General features: G+C 41.9%; 1 protein-coding gene across 3 annotated transcripts in view; it reads left to right on the top strand.

Annotated features, from left to right (window-relative positions):
- LOC117361414 (ras-related GTP-binding protein A) overlaps positions 1 to 17,847 on the top strand; it is a 29,177-nt gene extending 11,330 nt beyond the window's left edge. For all 3 annotated transcript variants that reach the window (XM_033946712.1, XM_033946713.1, XM_033946714.1), the window contains exons 7-10: positions 2,786 to 2,908; positions 6,349 to 6,440; positions 13,014 to 13,129; positions 15,347 to 17,847. In XM_033946712.1, coding sequence (XP_033802603.1) covers positions 2,786 to 2,908; positions 6,349 to 6,440; positions 13,014 to 13,129; positions 15,347 to 15,444 — 429 coding nt within the window. In that variant the 3' untranslated portion in view covers positions 15,445 to 17,847. The remainder of the gene's footprint in view (positions 1 to 2,785; positions 2,909 to 6,348; positions 6,441 to 13,013; positions 13,130 to 15,346) is intronic.
- Positions 17,848 to 18,129: the final 282 nt, after the last annotated feature.

The following is an 18,129-nucleotide window of genomic DNA, read 5'->3' as shown; positions in this document are numbered from 1 at the left end:
TGATCCCACTTCCCTTGCAGTGGAAACCTTATTAGATTATCTTCTTTCTTTGTCTGACTCTGGCCTCAAGTCTACTTCCATCAGAGTCCACCTCAGTGCTATTGCTGCTTTTCATGAGCCAGTTCATGGTAAACTTCTCTCGGCTCATCCCTTGGTGTCCAGATTCATGCGGGGTCTTTTCAATGTGAAACCACCTCTCAAAGCCCCTCCTGTAATCTGGGATCTCAATGTGGTTCTTTCCGCCTTAATGAAGCCTCCTTTTGAACCTTTGGCTACCGCTCCTTTCAAGTTTCTCACTTGGAAGGTACTTTTCCTTATTGCTCTTACCTCTGCCAGGAGGGTCAGTGAGCTACATGCACTAGTTGCTGATCCACCTTTTACAGTCTTTCATCATGACAAGGTGGTTCTGCGTACGCATCCAAAGTTTCTCCCTAAGGTTGTCTCTGAATTCCATCTCAACCAATCCATTGTTCTGCCTGTCTTCTTTCCGAAACCTCACTCTCATTCTGGAGAACAGGCTCTGCATACTTTGGACTGTAAGCAGGCTCTAGCTTACTATTTAGAGCGTACTAAGCCCCACAGATCAACTCCCCAACTCTTTCTGTCCTTTGATCCGAATAAATTGGGACATCCTGTTTCTAAACGTACGTTGTCAAATTGGCTTGCAGCGTGCATTTCATTCTGTTATGCTCAGACCGGACTGACACTGGAAGGTTCTGTCACGGCCCATAGAGTTCGAGCTATGACAGCATCTGTAGCTTTCCTCCGTTCCACTCCTATTGAGGAAATCTGCAAGGCTGCTACTTGGTCCTCAGTTCATACTTTTACATCTCACTATTGTCTGGATGCTTTCTCCAGACGGGATGGACACTTCGGCCAATCTGTTTTGCAAAATTTGTTTTCCTAATGGCCAATCTTCCCTCCATCCCTCTTTTTGTTAGCTTGGAGGTCACCCATCAGTCAAGAATATGCTGCCTGCTTGTCCTGGGATAAAGCACAGTTACTTACCGTAACAGGTGTTATCCAGGGACAGCAGGCAGATATTCTTGCGTCCCACTCTCCTCCCCAGGTTGGCTTCTTAGCTGGCTTATCCTAACTGGGGACCGCGCGCCTCCGTCGGGCGGGAAGGCACTCGCGCGTGCGCGGTGCGGCCTGCTAGAACTTTCCAAGTTCTTAGAGTGCAATCACTCTAAAATTGTCCGTACCGGGGCTCTGTCGGTGCCGTCACCCATCAGTCAAGAATATCTGCCTGCTGTCCCTGGATAACACCTGTTACGGTAAGTAACTGTGCTTTCTGCCTGAGATCAAGGAGTTGCTGAAAGCCAAGGCCCAAATAATGTTAAACGGGTTAGCAGACAAGAGAATGACAGACTATAACAGAATAGTCTTGGCTATTTCCTGCTCCAGACAGGAAAAGTAAGAAGTATTATTATAGACTTTGTGATCAAAGTGATGAGCTCGTGTAGGGACACCAGGGGCAGCAGCAGAATTCCAGAGATAAGCAAAATACTAGTATGGCGCACAGAAGAAAACTGGACAGATCCGATAAACTTCATTTGAGCAGAATCCTGCATCAGGGGTATAATATCTACTATTCAGTAAAGGGAATGAATTTCCAAACAACAACAAATGACCTTAGTCTCTAATAGAAAACATGAATCTTTAGTGCAAATTGCTGAATATATTTGGTTCAACTGCATGTAAAGCTGGCACAGAATAACAGCTTAAAATGCCCATTCTGCATTAAAGGTTAATTTATTCTTTTCGAGGCTTAGGTCATTTGTTGCTTTGTAGGAATTAATTCCCCTACTGAATGTGGACATTATATCCTGATGCAGAAGTCTTCCGAAATGTGGCCATCTTGAGTCTCAAATAAATTTCTCCCTTTGTGCTATACTGGTGCTTTGTAGTGTCTGAGGATCTGAAGGGAACAAAACAGTGTGACAAAGCGGTGGCTGTAACCAGAAGGATGCTGCACTGTATAGAAAGAGGCATAACCAGTAGAAAAAAGGAGGTGCCCCAGTACAGGCCCCTCACCTGGAGTACTGTGTTCAATTTTGGAGGCCTTATCTGGCTAATGATGTAAAAAAACTTGAAGCAGTCCATATAAAAGCGACGAAAATGGTATGGGGCTTGCGCCAAAAGACGTACAAGAAGAGATTAGAAGACCTGAATATGTATAGTCTAGAGCAGGGGTGGGCAAAAGGTCGATCGCAAACGCAACACGAGTCGATCACTGAACTCATCCTGGGCTCTGCGATAAGACTCACGTTGCCTTTGCGTTCTCCCCGTTCCCCAACGCCACAACAGCGACTACAGAAGTGCCAGGCAAGCCAGCTTTCCCCGACATCAATTCTGACGTTGGAGAGGAAGTTCCGGGCCAGCCAGTCGCTACCTGGCTGGCCGGGAACTTCCAGTATAAAACTCAGAAACTGTACATGTCACCTGTAGCAAAACTGTCCGTGGGCTAGAACTTCTGAATTCATGGGATTCAAAATTCATAACAGCACATCCTGTTAGACCATTTATCCCTTGTTGCTTTATCTCCTTTGTCAGAGAACATTAAACATGCTAAATATCCTAGCCAAACTTTTTGAAAGAAAATATCTGTCTTTTAATAGTGCACAATGCATTCACACAGCATCATACAGTTCCACAATGTGAAATTAGCCTGAGCATTTGATAGGAATGTTTGATATTTGGATTAGAGATTACATTCATGCAGTTGAGAAAATAATGTGGTAACAGATGTATTGCTTAAACTGGATAACTGTTATACCCACAGGCTTGGTCGAGTATCGTCTATCAACTGATTCCCAATGTCCAGCAGCTGGAGACGAACCTGAGGAATTTTGCACAGATAATAGAGGCAGATGAAGTGCTCCTATTTGAGAGAGCTACCTTTTTGGTGAGAATATTGTTATAATTGTTTTTATGTTAATCTGTTAACTATGGCACTGGTTAGGTTCCAAAAGTGTTAGATTTTTCTTTTTCTTTAAAATTCTTTGAAATATTTGGGATGTGAGAATCTGAATTTACCAGAATATCTGCCTGCCTAGTGCTCAGAAATGACTTGTGTGCATCCATATCTGGCATGGTTTGCACTGTGAACATTAGAAATCGCCCTCATTTTCTATATAACTAGGTCTGAAGATGCTTGTAACTGACATGATTTTTAGAAAAGATACACCATTTCCCAGCCCCCTCCAGTCTTCTGTTACAAGGGAGTAGCCTAGTGGTTAGTGCAGTGGCCTAAGAATCTGGGGAACTGGATTCGGTTCCTACTACAGGTCCTTGTGACTCAGATCTCATTTGTGATTACAAAACATCTAGTCTTGGGATATAAAGCAGGGGTTTTGAATCCCACCACCAATTTATTCATAGGAGATTTGACCCAAGGGCTTAGAGGAAAAGTATCACTGTTTGCCGACGACGCCAAACTATGCAACATAGTAGACAAAAGCAGTGTGCTTCACTTTATGACGCAGGACCTACGGCAGCTGGAACAGTGGTCATCAACTTGGCAGTTAGGCTTCAATGCTAAAAAATGTAAAGTAATGCACCTAGGCAAAAAAAATCCACACAGAACTTACACACTAAATGGTGAAACCTTGTCCAGGACCACGGTGGAAAGTGATTTAGGAGTGATCATTAGCAATGATATGAAGGCTGCCAATCATGTGGAGAAGGCTTCGTCCAAGGCAAGACAAATGATGGGCTGCATCCGTAGGGGTTTTGTCAGCAGAAAACCTGAAGTCATAATGCCACTGTACAGATCCATGGTGAGACCTCATCTCGAGTATTGTGTTCAATTCTGGAGACCACACTACTGGAAAGCTGTGTTGAGAGTTGAGTCGGTTCAGCGAATGGCTACCAGGATGGTCTTGGGGCTCAGGGATCTCACGTATGAAGAAAGACTAAAAAAACTGCGGATGTACTCACTGGAGGAGCGAAGAGAGAGGGGGGACATGATTGAGACCTTTAAGTATATCACGGGGCGTATAGAGATGAAAGATGATATCTTCAGTCTTACAGGGCCCTCGGTAACCAGAGGACACACGCTGAAAATCAGGGGAGGGAAATTTCAAGGTGATGCTAGGAAGTACTTCTTCACCGAAAGGGTGGTCGATCATTGGAACGAGCTGCCTCAGCAGGTGATTGAGGCCAACAGCATGTCAGATTTTAAGAGAAAATGGGATATTCATGTGGGATCTATAGGGGAGTAAGAATCAGGGAGTGGGTCATTGGTATGGGCAGACTCGATGGGCTATGGCCCTTTTCTGCCGTCAATTTCTATGTTTCTATGTTTCTAACCCTCCATTGCCCCAGGTACAGATTTTGATCTGAATGGTTCAAGGAGAGCCCCCGTAAATATGGGACTTTTAAAAGACATAAAGAGTGATTCAATGTAATTTTGAAGAGCATCAGCCCCTGAGGAAACTTGCCAGTGAAACAGCTGGGTAGCCATCGGGCCACAAGCTAAGTGCTCTTCTTAATATTAATTATAGCACCACATTAGTGTATTTGGGTTTTGCCTGCACTAAAATAATAATTGTTACACGAGACCGATGATGAACACTTCACCCCAGTAAGGACACAAAATATGTTCTAGTAGTGTCTTGGATGTTTGAGGTCTTGGTTTTAAGATAATCTGCTGTGGTTTGTTTACAGCCAGTTTATCGTGAATCAGAAGTTGAACAAACTGTTTTTCCATTATCAGTCTGGACTATCCCCTCTCATATGGACATCACCATGATGTTGATGGAGCAGTGGGATTTCCCAGAGGATCTCCTGCGGGTGGCGCAGACTATGGCTAAATTGTATCCGCTGGCTCAGGAATTTCAGGCACTTTTTGTTTTGCAAAAGGTGGATTCCTTGGTAGCGCAAGACACCCACCACAGTTCCCTTCCCAACAAGTGTAGTATGGTTCTCAAGGATGCACAGGACCGCAGACTAAACTTGGCACTCAAAAGACAGTTGAAGTGTTGGCATTGGGGCTGAAAGCAGTGGCAACAGCCTCATTCATGGCCTGCACCCATCATACTCTCCTGCATCAGGCCCCTGCAGAAGAGGAGTAAGCCTACCCTCAGTTTCTCTTATTGAGGGTGAATTTTGTGGCAGACGCTCTCTACAACATGTTTTGGATGATGAATAAGGTCTCGGCCTTCTCTATCTTGGTTTGCAGAAAGATCTGGATTCACCAATGGGCTGGTGACTCTGCATCTAAAGCAGGGTGTCCAATATGGATCCTCAAGGGCCACAAACCAGACATGTTTTTAGGATTTCTCTAATGAATTTGCAAAAGATCTGTTTGCTTGCACTCCTTCCATTGTATGCAAATAGATCTCATGCATATTCATTTGGGAAAACCTGACTTGGCAAGGGCTTAGGTTGCTCCCCTCCTGTAAAGCCACTGTCGGCTACCTTTTAAAGGTCAGATGCTATTTGTAAAGGGCCTGGATGATCTCATGGCCTGCATGGCAGAGATGCTGCTCATGGAGAGGGGGACAAGAAAGGAAAGAGGAAGAATTGGGGTTGGGGAGAGGAAGGGAGAGATGATTGTGGATACATGAAAAAAAATAAGACATCCTCTGAAAATAAGCCCTAACGTGTGTTTTGCAGCAAAAATTAATATAAGACCTGGTCTTATTTTTAGGGAAACATGGTATCTAGCATAGCTAGATTTGGAAGGGTTTGTATGAATTCTGGGAAGAAAAGTCCTTAATCAGCTAATAGTTAAGTGGAGTTATGGAAACCCTCTACTTACTCTCAGAGTGAGAAACAAGGACTAGATGTATTCCTTGAGATCTACAGGTTACTGCATGGTGGTCTGGTTTGGCCACAATCTTCAGAAATCCTAAGTTTGGAGAATCAATTCAGGGATTATTAGCATGGTAGTGTGTAGCTCTCATCTACTGTAAGTGACTGGGCCAGCCAAGGTGCTTTCAAATAAAATTAGGAAATTAGTCATTCTTTGACTGATTTCTGACAAGAACTTATTTTGCCTGTGTGAACATCTATGGGGTGTTATTAACAGAATGATTTTGTCTATTGAGCTACCTCCAACCTTCCTTTACTGTCTGCACTGTATATCCAGAGAGAAAACTTTCCTTTCCCTCTGCTGTTTGAGCAGGCTTCTTGAGTCTTGATTGGTGTTTCATCAAATGCCCCTTAGATGCCTTGTTAGAAGTGGGAGGAGGGTTCTTTGTGTTATAAATCAGAATCAGTTTTAAATTGTCTGATGTTCAGTGATGGCTATAGAATGCCAGGGACAGGAGTGCTGAGACAGGGGAATCCCTCTCTGGTACTTATCTGTCTGCTAATTGTGGCTTACCTTTTTTTTTACAGGTTATTTCTCATTATCAGTGCAAAGAACAGCGTGACATCCACAGATTTGAGAAAATCAGCAACATAATTAAACAATTCAAGCTGAGCTGCAGGTAAGGATAGCATAGGGGAGGCCTCATCAAATATTTTTTGCATTTAGGAGCCAGCCACTGTGACATCTCACAATACCCATCTCCCCTTCCCAGATCTACTTTAAACCTAAGTTACAAAGACTTTTCCCAATCTTTGTCTGTGGGAGAAGAGAGCTTAAAAATCAGGTTCTTAATGTGACACTGCACAGTCTAGAAGAAGCTGATGGCCTTTTTCCACTTCTGCCCCATCCCCATGCTGTCGGCAACATGTTGATAATCCCAATAGCTGCACCTGAGGCAACTTAGCCATTTTGCTTCACACATCACCAAGGCCCAAGTCCCCACTGTTTCCTTTTGTTCCCCTACACTCTGCCATGTGTCTCCTCTCCCTCCCCCCTCCATTTCCATTCCCCTAACAAGTCTCTTGGGATATCAGGATATATCTATCCTTCTTTAATTAGAATCCTATGTACTCAATTACACTAGGGGAAGTTTGTGGGTTTTTGGTTTGTTTTTTTTACTTCAGCTTGTGCAGCTTCCTTGGTCTGCCATGAGCTGCATTTGCTTTGAAAATATAAATTTTTATTTGAATCTAGTTGGCTTGAGATATTCCAGAGAGTCCATATTTAGAGCTGGGGTTCAGAACCCAGAGAATGCCCAATTGTTGGAAAACCAACCTGGGATTTCTTTGAGCCATCTATTTGCAGTCTTTGCTCATTCCTCGACCCTCCTTTGTACACTCTTAAATCAGTGGCTCTTATAGGGACTAGTGACTATGGGCTGAATTTTTTTTTTTCAGCACTGTTTCTTTAAATTTTATTTTTCTAACATTTCAAATTTACAATCACTTCAATATATCCATGATAATGACATTTCAGTAATATAAGAAAAAGAAATCAAAATATCGGGAAGAAATAAAATCTTAAGACCATCCACAATTTGTCAGAAATAGGATCCAAGATACATAGAAATAATCAGTAAAGGGAAAAAAACCCCATCATACTCTGGCGGCTTCCCCACATCATTATCTCAGCCCAAGATAACATTCCCTCCTCATTGGAAAGTCATACAGACACCTTAATCTCCTGTTAAGCTACAAGAAAATCCAAAAGTTGTTTAGGGTCAAAAAAAGTTAAACTCACAAGGAAATTTCAATACAAAATTGGCCTCCAAAGCAATCACTCTTGGTCTGTAAGCCAAGAATGACTGGCACTTCTTTTGTGTGTTGTTTCTAGATAAATCAGGAAAAATCTGAATATTCGAACCCTTAAACTGCTGATTGATATTGCAGAAATACAAACGCAAAACTTTATTGTAATCCAGCTCCAAAGTAAATGTTACAATTAGAGTCGGTCTCTGGGTAACTATTTTGAGAGGTGATTCCAGAAAGTCAGTTAAGTTCACCATCAAATCTGGTCTCCCCGAGGTCCCAGCACCTCCCTTTTCTTTCCCAGATGGAAACAGAGCTTTCACAATCAGTGGAAGTGCTTCAACCAGTATCTTACGGACCTCCTTCAGATATCGTCTCACCAAGTCCACTGCTGATTTCAAAGGGGACTTGGGAAAATTTAAAAATCTCAAATTATTCCTTAACTAATTTTCCAAATATTTAATCTTTCATTGGGTTAAGGTCTTAAATTTCACCAAAGCTACTCCCAAATTCTATACCTCCTCAACTTCTACTTCAAAGTTGTTACTTTCTCCAATTGCTGAACTAAGCCTTAGGACTGAGAAGCAATTTGTTTGGAAACATTTTTCATTTCACCCTCCATTTTTATCCTCTCTTCTTAAAAAAGAGGAATTCAAGTCCTGTATAGCCTCCCATAGTATCTCTAAGGTTATAATGGCTGGCTTCTTATTTTTCACACCTGCAGAACTTTCAGAAGTGTGTTTCCCCCCACATGCCCCACTCACAATTTGAGCTGGATCCAAAGTCTGTGGAGTGGATACTCTCATTGGCACAACTCGCTGTGGGGGGGGGGGGAAAGCTTTATCGGAGAGAGGTTCCCAGACTGCGATAGAGAAGCTTGAGTTCCAGCTTCCACGCTGATATTCTTTATCCAGTAGACTCCTTCCAGGCTGCAGGGAAGCCATTCTGTTCTCAGGATTTAACAAGATCCCGTTGCCGCTAGCGCAACTCACACGTACATTTTGCACTTAATGTGCTTGCTCAGAAGAGACAACCAACGGGGGTCCATTCGGCATTCTGTAATCCTCCGAGGCAGTTTGTTTCATCGGTGATATTTGGCTAACTGCCGGGGCTCGGACTTAGCCGTTCCCTTTCTCTTGCCCATTTTCCTGGCAAGAAAACCGATGCGTTCACCACAACAAAGCTCCAGAAAAAGCCGACCTCTCCAGCCTCTCAGCAAGACACCATCTTGGATCTGAAATGCTCCATTGTTTGTCTTTAATGCTCTACAGAGTTATGCCTAACACTCTTATAAATCTCTCTCATCTTTCTTCCCATTTTGTCTGAAGTCTTGCTGAATATCCTCTTCTCCAGATCTATATTATCCCCTATTCTTGATTATTATAACTACACAGTTCTCTGTACCTTCCTGTAGGTCACCAGCGCGCACATTGAAGACCCTGTTTAATTGCAGTTCATCACTGAGAACCAGCGCTACTAGCCATGACTTTAGCATCCTTCAATCTTTTGGATTTCCCATTTCATTCATGTGCTAACATTTTCTTCTTGAGGCCAGGCACTGAGTCAATATGGTGAAGTCTAGAATCTGCTAATTTGCTGGTTTACACCACCTATACTGGTACTGGTTTCAGGCCTTGTCATCTTCTGTAAGGTTCTTAAACAAAACTCAGCGGTAGCTCCCCTTCCATATGTTATTACAGAGTTTTTATTAATCCACAAGCGTCAAAACTAACCAAATGAGTTTTTTTGGCTTTCATAATATAACCCTGCTGGTTCTTATGTTAGAATTTTCCTGAGTTCAAGCAATGAGTTTTGCCCGCTAGGCTCCTTGTTGCTCTTCAACTGAATTTTTTTATAATGACTTAGGCTTGTGAAGACTGTACTGAAGTGTTCTTTTTGGAGTTCTGCTTATGCATGTTCTTCTAATGTAATTTTCTCATTGATCTCACTTGTGGTTATTTTACATAGTTGGAGGCATTCTTTTCTCCTTTGCTTAGGGCTAGATTCACTAACAATAGCGACTTAGTTGTTGGCCGATTTTCCAGCAACAGTTGATTCACTATTAAGTTTGCATGCTCATGATTGCACAGAGGTGCAAATCATTTGCATGCAAAACCACCGACTCAGTCGCTCAATGAGTGATTGAGACATGCGCAGAGCCCTCACAGTAGTGACAGGAGAAGCAACCTGTGCCATTAAAAAAAAACAAACCTGAAATAAACCCCCAACAGGCAGACCTGTTGATAACAGGCATAGGTCTACAGCAGTCTGGTTTTAGGATCGTAAAACCCGATGCAAAATAGCCAAGCAAATGTAAGTGAATCGATCGCTTGGCTATTTTGCATGGGGTTTTACTAAATTTGCATGGCCGGATCGGAAAATGGGCAATCAAGAGGAAAAACATGCAATGGGCCGTTTTGTGAATCGGGTCTGTTAGCATCGATCGTTGCTAAACCTGTGAAAACGGGCAGGTGGGAAATCAAGCCCTCCTGCCAAGGCAACCCCCACCCCGCCTGACCATGATCCGAGCAGGAGGGAGCCCAAACACTCCTGCCCAGGCGACCCCCCCCAGCCTCACCCGACAATGATTTGGGCAGGAGGGAGCCCCACCCCTCCTGCCCAGGTGACCCCCCCCCCCCGCCAACACTAAGATAAGGGCAGGAGGGATCCCAGGCCTTCCTTCCCTCCCCCGAACCCCTGATCGGCCCACCGAACACCCCCCCCCCCCAGCTGCCGACCCGCGAGACCCCCCCATCAAATGGCAGGCCTGAGGGCCATCATCTCAGCAGCCCCTTTTTCGGCACTTATACCTGTTTTGACTTGTTTTAAGTCAAAACGTATAAGTGCCGACTAGGCAACCTGTTAACACTTTTGGTTATACCTGCTGTACACCTAGGTCTAGGTTGGCCCACCTCTTGCCCTTTCCCCTCCTCTAAAAACGCCCTTTTTTGCTCTATGCGTTTAGAGGCAGGGGAAAGGCCTAAGCTGGTTTTAGATACGTCTGAAACCAACTTTGGTTATGGGTACTTGGACAATCAGGCCACTTTTTAGATGTTTTTTTTTATTATTATTATTATGAGCCCCATAGTTTATAGTAGAGATCTGTTGTTATTTTTTAAGCAGGGGCCAGTTTACCAAATATACCTCAATGTGAGATCTAAGATAATCATCAGACAAAGCGGTAGACACCCTTGTTATCCTCCACCAACTTGTCTCAACTGCATTCACTTCAAGCTGGTTCCCCCCTTCCTTTTTTAATCTTCCCCATGCTTTCTCTAGAGGCTTATTTTGTGGTGCCATTTTGGAACAGGTATTCTGTTTTCTTCCAGCACCATGTAGTTGACAGTAAATTCGAATTGCATGGTGCACTTTTGGTCTTGTGATTTTGAAGACACTTATACTGTCTTCTTTGGATTATTGAAATCTGTTGTACTGTATATAGGCTGTACTGAAAAGTCTTTTGTTCACCTACAGTTCCTTTAAAATATGGCGGCTAGATTACTGTTTAATGCTCATTGCCTAATGAAGGCTACTCCAGTCGTAACAGAGTCAGACCATGTTCTGTTTGCTTTCTTTTTCTCACTTTGGGGTCCCTTTACTAAGCTGTGATAATTGCTACCGTGTGCTTATCACAGTTTAAAATGTCATACCTCGAGATGAACTTAGGTGGCCTGCAGTAACTGCCAAATCACTGTGATTTCTTTCTTGGCGGGGGCGTGTTGGGGCAGAGAGTGGGCATTCCTGTATTAATGAACACAACTACATTACCACACACTAACTGGTTAGTGCAGGACTACTATGTGAGCCCTTACCGTCTACAAAACAGGTGTTGGTAAGTTCTCATGCCATAAATCCTTTTAATAGTTGTAAGGTTTGGAGGGGTAATGTGAGGTGGCCTTACAATCCGCCAGGTCCCAGGTTCAGTACCCTCGCAGAAGATTCATTAGGAAGTAAAATCACTGACAAAGACCACTAAGAGTACTTGCATAAAGAATATATATATTGTGCAGAGAAATAAACTTAATATTACAGAAAAGCAAGATTCATAAAGATTACAATTAAGCATTACAATTAAAGAATAAGTTTTACAAATACAGAGACTGTTTCTGTGCTCTTGTGAATAAGAGAGAACAGAGAAAGAAAAAATCCAAGGGAAAGAGAGACAGGAAAGGGTTGATGTTGAGACAGAGAAGCAAGATGTTCCAGGGAGAGCAAGAGAGAGAGAGAAAGGAGGGTGGGGGGTGATATTCCAAGCTTCGGGTTCCAGGGATAGAGAGAGAGTGTTGCAGAGAGGAGGCTTTTATAGCTTGTAATCTTATTCTAAATATAGAAACTATCGTATTTCCCAGTATCTTTCTGTTTATAATTTGTAAACTGTTTGAAACAATGGTTAGTTTAATTGATAAGGAAGGTGTGATACTTGTAGGCATGGTAGATGGGATTAGTCTTTGGCTTCTTGATAAACAATCCAGTCTGGCTAGATGCTTAATGTATGTGAATTCTGTGCAGGAGCATTTAGGGTCTATCTGCATCAACATTCCAGAGTCAGATTGATATAATGTCCCATAGGCCTTTGCTGACATTGGTTAGGCCAACCGAAAATGCTGACTGCTAGCAATGATAGGCTGACAATAGTGTGCACTAATACAGAAAAATTTGTCATTATACTGCTGGGAAGGGAGGGTGCAAGTGTGTGTGTGTGGGCTGGGTGGTGGCGCAGAAGGAGCAAGGGGACGCCACCACTTTGGGCGCCTCCTCACTATGCCATTGGTTGTACAGATATTAAACAGAATAACTGTTATTGGAGAGATATGCCAGCAGCAAGTCTGAAGGAAAAGGTGGAGAAAAGTTGTGTACTGGGGAAAGAGGGAGCCACACTTAGGGTAGATGGGGCCTGAGTGGTTCGCAATAAAGAATCTTGATTTATGGTGAGCTCCTATTGTGAAATGTTTTCACTTGGCTTCTTTTGTTTTTAATAACATGCAATACATCAGTGTTCATCAGCATTTTTGTTGCTTTCCATATCTTAATTGAATCAGTCATTTGCTTTGTGCAAAGAACAGTCCCCATACTAATTCTTTTCATGTCTATATAAACTGCAGATTCCTTTCTCCTTTCCTAAGTATTGTTGCTTTAAATTGACAGATGATCTTATCACTTAAGTTATAACCCTCCAGGGGTGACAGCCCTGTCTATTGATTGCTCCCAGAAGGTCTGTAGCCTGCCAAGGAAATACAGAACCCTTCATCAGTAATTGTATTTCTGTACCATTTTGTATTATAGCAATAGTGGGTCCAGATTCTGAGTTTTGTTTTAGAGATGCTCTTGATTTAGATCTTAGCTGCTGCATTTCAGAAATTATCCCCCAGCAGACCTTGCTAACATAAGTGCTGAGGTGGTGGTATCTGATTTATTGTGGCTTTGTTGTCTTCTCTGCCCTGCAGTAAACTGGCGGCGTCCTTCCAGAGCATGGAGGTTAGGAACTCCAACTTTGCTGCTTTTATTGACATCTTTACCTCGAACACCTATGTGATGGTGGTGATGTCTGACCCCTCTATTCGTAAGTATAAACAGAACAGCTAGCTGTTATGTAGTAAGCCCAGCTTTTGTTGGTTAGGATCAGTTATTTTTAAAAGGGGAACATGGGAGATGTTTTGTACTACTGAAAAAAATGCCTGAGGGAAATGTGGCACAAAGTCATTCAGTTATATGGTGGGAAAATGTGTCACTAAATCATTGTATTGACCATATTGTCAGTAAGTAGACAAAACTGGGCAATGGTGACTTCATTTTATCCAAATCATTTTATGTTTACTAGCTAATATCACAGCTTGTGTGAGTAAGAGTACAGAACCCACAATTTGTCTTTTTTTTTAGGAGAGTGGAGATGTTTATGTATATCTGAGGTGGTGGGGAGCTGTAACTCTGGAAGTTTGCTGGCACCCCATAGTAGATAACGCCCCTTCTTAGATAGGAAGGTAGATGGCATGGCACTCTGGACGTGCAGTTATTAAATTGTGGACATGTTAGCCCGACATATAATGGTCTACATGGCATGAGAACATAAAAGTTGTCATGCTGGGTCAGACTAAGGTTCCGTCTAACCCAGCATCCTGTTTCCAGTCCAGGTCACAAGCACCTGGCAGAGTCCTAAAAAGAGGCAAGATCCTATGCTACTTAATCCCAAGAACAGGCAGTGGTGTTCTCCAGGTCTTTCTTAATAGGTTTATGGACTTGTCCTCCAGGAACTTGTCCATACCGTTTGGTTTGTTTTTTTTAAGCCCAACTATGTTAAGTGCTTTTACCACTTGCTCTGGCAAATTTGCATATTCCTTATCTAAATGTAAGTTCAGTGTTTGTGGAAGTGGGGAAGAATGCCCTGCATAATGGATTTTTGTACAGGGCACAGCTCACTGGAAGTTTCCTAGGAGGGTTACTACACTAAATAAGATTTGATGGTCTGAACTAATTTATTCCTCATTGCTATTTGGGTTCCTGCCGGGTGTTTGAGACACATATTGACCACTGTGGAAACAGGATACTGGGCTAGATAGATCATTGATATGACTCAGTATGGCTATTTTATGTATAAAGAATGGCATTCCCCTCCCTCTGCAGAAAAAAAAAGCATTGATACTGTCCCATTTTCCCATCCATCATTGTTTTTTATTTGGGCTTAAGACACCATCCTCATTCGTCCGCCAGCTCTCTATAGGATCTTTCAGACATAACCAAAAGCTAAACTGCTTCAGCCTTTGAGGGTGGGGTAGTATTTCTGTCCCCATCTGTTCAGTTTGTTTTAATTATGTGTTGAACGAGATGGATTGATTAAGGTCAGGAACGAGTTCTGACACAATTGAAATATGACAAGTATATTAGCCAATTTAAGATGTCTGCTTTTTTCACCATCTGGCTATGGAGACAAAATATATAATTCTAACCAACGAGCCTGATCATTTGAGATGCACAAACTATACAGTGGCTTATAAGTATAAGGTGGTGATCATAAATGCTTTCATTTCACTCAATAAAGCATCTCATGCAGTATACCCCAGATGACATATTTTGTAAATGATTGATCCATATTGTCAAAAAAATATATCTTGTTCTTTTATAATGTACTTTGCTGACAGTCTTACAGCTTGAAAGTTTGAAGTTGTTTGGGTTTATATTTTAATGCCAATTGTAGCCCCTCTGGTAATCTAGCTATTTTTAAAGAGGGCAGAATGTTTACAAAAGATAGGAATACCTTCACGGTGTTTCCCAAACTGTGGGGTGGGATCCTCATATGGGATAACAAAAATGCTCCCTTTCCCTCTGCACTTCCACTGTGACCTATGTGTAGTAGTGGCAGTCAGCACAGAGCTTATGAGTCGGAGAATATTTGTAGTCCTGCCCCTTCTATCTGTGTGGGCTTCCTCTTAGAGTGGAAACCCAGGGGTCTGTGCATGCAAATTGACACAAGGGGTCCTGTGCTGACTGCCGTTACTGTTGCAACCACTGTTTTCATGGTGTGGGAAGCAGAAGTCTTCTATTTTGCTTTCATCATTTTCTGGAATCATGAATTTTTAAGTGTTAAGAGGGGGGTCATACTGGATAAAAATTTGGGCATCACTAATCATTGGCTGCTGAGCTTCTAAACTGTTAATCTCTTATTAATGTAAGGACATTGTGACCAGTTTAGTTCTGTCTGCACCATGGGAGCACTGTCTTTCACATAGTGAGTAGGACCTGGCCATATCCAGAGACATAGCTCATCTTGTTGGTCTTTTTCCAGCCTCTGCAGCAACGCTAATCAACATTCGTAATGCCAGAAAGCACTTTGAGAAGCTGGAACGAGTGGATGGGCCAAAGCACACCCTGCTTATGCGCTGAACACTGTCTAAAAAGAGCTTTTCTCAACTTTGTTGAAAAAACTTGAGGCCTTATGGAAAATGGAACATTCTTGATTATTTTTCTCCATCTGGATATGCTGAAATGACACTATTACCACTGCAGTGCTTTTTTTTGGTTTGGTTTTTTAAAAAAATGGCAAGACACTATTCGCACAGTGTCTTCTGGATATGCATCAAATCCTTCTTTGATTCCAAGGTCATCTGTCAACCTGAGAAAACGCTGAGGAATAAGAGGAAGATATATCTCCAGTGGACAGGGTCCATGTGACACAGCAGCCCTAAGCATTCTCAATTGCACAGAACTGTAAGACTTCTCATGTGAAAAAATTAAATATGTTATACATACAGGTAGGAATTTGGTGTGTTATATAAAAAATCGCACACATACTGCAAAGATTCCTCTTTATATTGTATATCAAAACACACATTTTCTGCTTTCAGTTTATTTCCCTTTTCTTAAATGAAGAATAAACCCCTTCCAAGCCCTGGTGCAGGATTTTGTCACCACACACACAAATGTATTTTATTTATAAAATATTGATCTATCACATCCCTGAAAAATCACTTAAAGCAGTTTACAAATTATTAGAATGGCAACATTCATAACAATAAAACGTTGAAACAGTTAATCTGGTGAAATGCCTATATAACTCCCTTATAAGAAACCCACAGCCTGACCCTCTACAATTATCTCTTCTTGTACAATCCTGCTCTATACCTGGACAAGTGGGTCATGCATTCCATGTCTCTAGACTGCTTGTAGGAAGCCTCATTTACATAATTTTTTCAGCCCTTCCACCTCAGGACTGCATTCAGGTTTTCAGTTGCTTTCCTATAAACGAGCCAGTAGGAGCTAGTCTTTTCTGCTTTTGATTCCTCCATTTTGGTAGCAAGCTCATCAGTCCCACCCCGACTCTACAGGACTGCTCTGTTATGTCCCAGGAATAGAGCGGGATTGTACAAGAACGAAAGATTAAGTTCTTACCTTTGCTAATCTTCTTGCTTGTAAATCCACGCTCTATTCCTGGAACCTGCCCTAGGAGTTGCTGATTTGCCAATTGACTGCCTTGTAAGCTGGACTTACTAGTTTTTGGCCAGCCTTTCTAAGAGTTCCATCCAAATATGTTATGCACTTTGCCTTGGGTTCCCTAGCGGTGGCACCCTTTCTGTTAGTGCAGGCTATGTTTCCTTATAGCACTGTTTCTATAAGGTTTATACTGTTTACTAACCTGCTTCAATTGTTTGTTATGACTTTTTCATGTTATAAGCAGATTAGACTTATTTGTCTGGGAGTGTCCCCTTACCCCTCCCTTTTGTCTATGCCCTCTAGAGATATCATGGTCTGCTTTTGCATGAACTGAATACCTGAGTGCAGTTCTGAGGTAAGAAGGGAGGGGCTGAAAATTATGTAAATGAGGCTTCCTACAAGCAGTCTCACGATATGGGATGCATAACCTACTTGTCCAGGAATAGAGTGTGAATTTATGAAAAAGAAGATTAGCAAAGGTAAGAACCTAATCTTTCCAGGTGGGCACCCATAAAGAGGTAGGTTTTTAATTTATTTTCTTTATAATAGCAAATTTGTCTCTGCCCATATATCTCCCTGGAAAGTGAATTGCATAAAAGGGACCACTGTAGAAAAAGCCTGACTTGTGAGAGCAGTTTTCCATGTTCTCTTGACCTGCATCTGCTGCAGGGACCTTTGCCTGGTGTTATTGCAGACCCTGCTGAGTCTCCATTCATCTCCTGCCCTTACAGCTACCTGTCTTTACTGTGTGTTTGTATTTATGCAGTCTTCTGTTTTAGCCCCACTTTTCACTTATGGGCAGTTCCACGCACCTGCTATTCTCATAGTAAAGACATATTCCCTAGCTTTCCACTGAGCCTCCCTACAATCATTTTCATATCATGAGCTTTGATTTCTATTAAAAACGCCATTGAAAGCAGCTGGGTTTTGAATGTTTCTCTCATCTTCTTTTCTCAGACTACTTCTGTAGAGCTTTCCTTATAGCAGCAGCTGCTGCCAAAGTTGAACCAAAATAGCTTTCAGAGGCCAGAAAGCATAACTCAGTTCATTTTCTCACCCAGTCCTATTCAGATGACCAGTATGCTGCTGCAGTACTTACCAACCTGACTCAGATGTTAGCAGTTTTCTATATATTCTAATTATGTCTGTATTTACTATTGGTGTAGCTGATACTACCTAAAATTAATTTGCATTTATATTTTGTATGTGTGGGTTTTTGTTTTATTTTTATTTAAACCAAATTAAGAAGCTACATATGAGGATGTGAATGCTTTTATAAAATATTGTATGTTTTAGACTGCATAGTGTACAAAATTGTACAACCGAAAATGCATTAAAATAGGAGTTTTTCACTGATCTGCACACTACTTTTCTTGTGTGATAGAATAATTTATAAAAATATTCAGAAACTAGTGAAGAATAAGATAATATAGGACTCCACATCTTTGTCACAGCAAACCCAAACTAGCGTCAGTTTCAAAAATTGTCTTAAGAAGGTTCAAGTTAAATAGAACTTACCTTTGTCTAATTTACAGTACTTTAATTGATTTGAATTTTCTTGGAAGAAAGATCCAAGCTGCTTCTGTGGTGCAGTGAATTTGAAGTACAGTTTTTTTTTTTTTTTTTTTAATTTTTATT

Source organism: Geotrypetes seraphini, chromosome 5 (assembly GCF_902459505.1).
Source record: "Geotrypetes seraphini chromosome 5, aGeoSer1.1, whole genome shotgun sequence".
Taxonomy (NCBI): domain Eukaryota; kingdom Metazoa; phylum Chordata; class Amphibia; order Gymnophiona; family Dermophiidae; genus Geotrypetes; species Geotrypetes seraphini.
The sequence above is the reverse complement of the archived record's forward strand: the minus strand, read 5'-3'. Positions and strand labels throughout refer to the sequence as shown.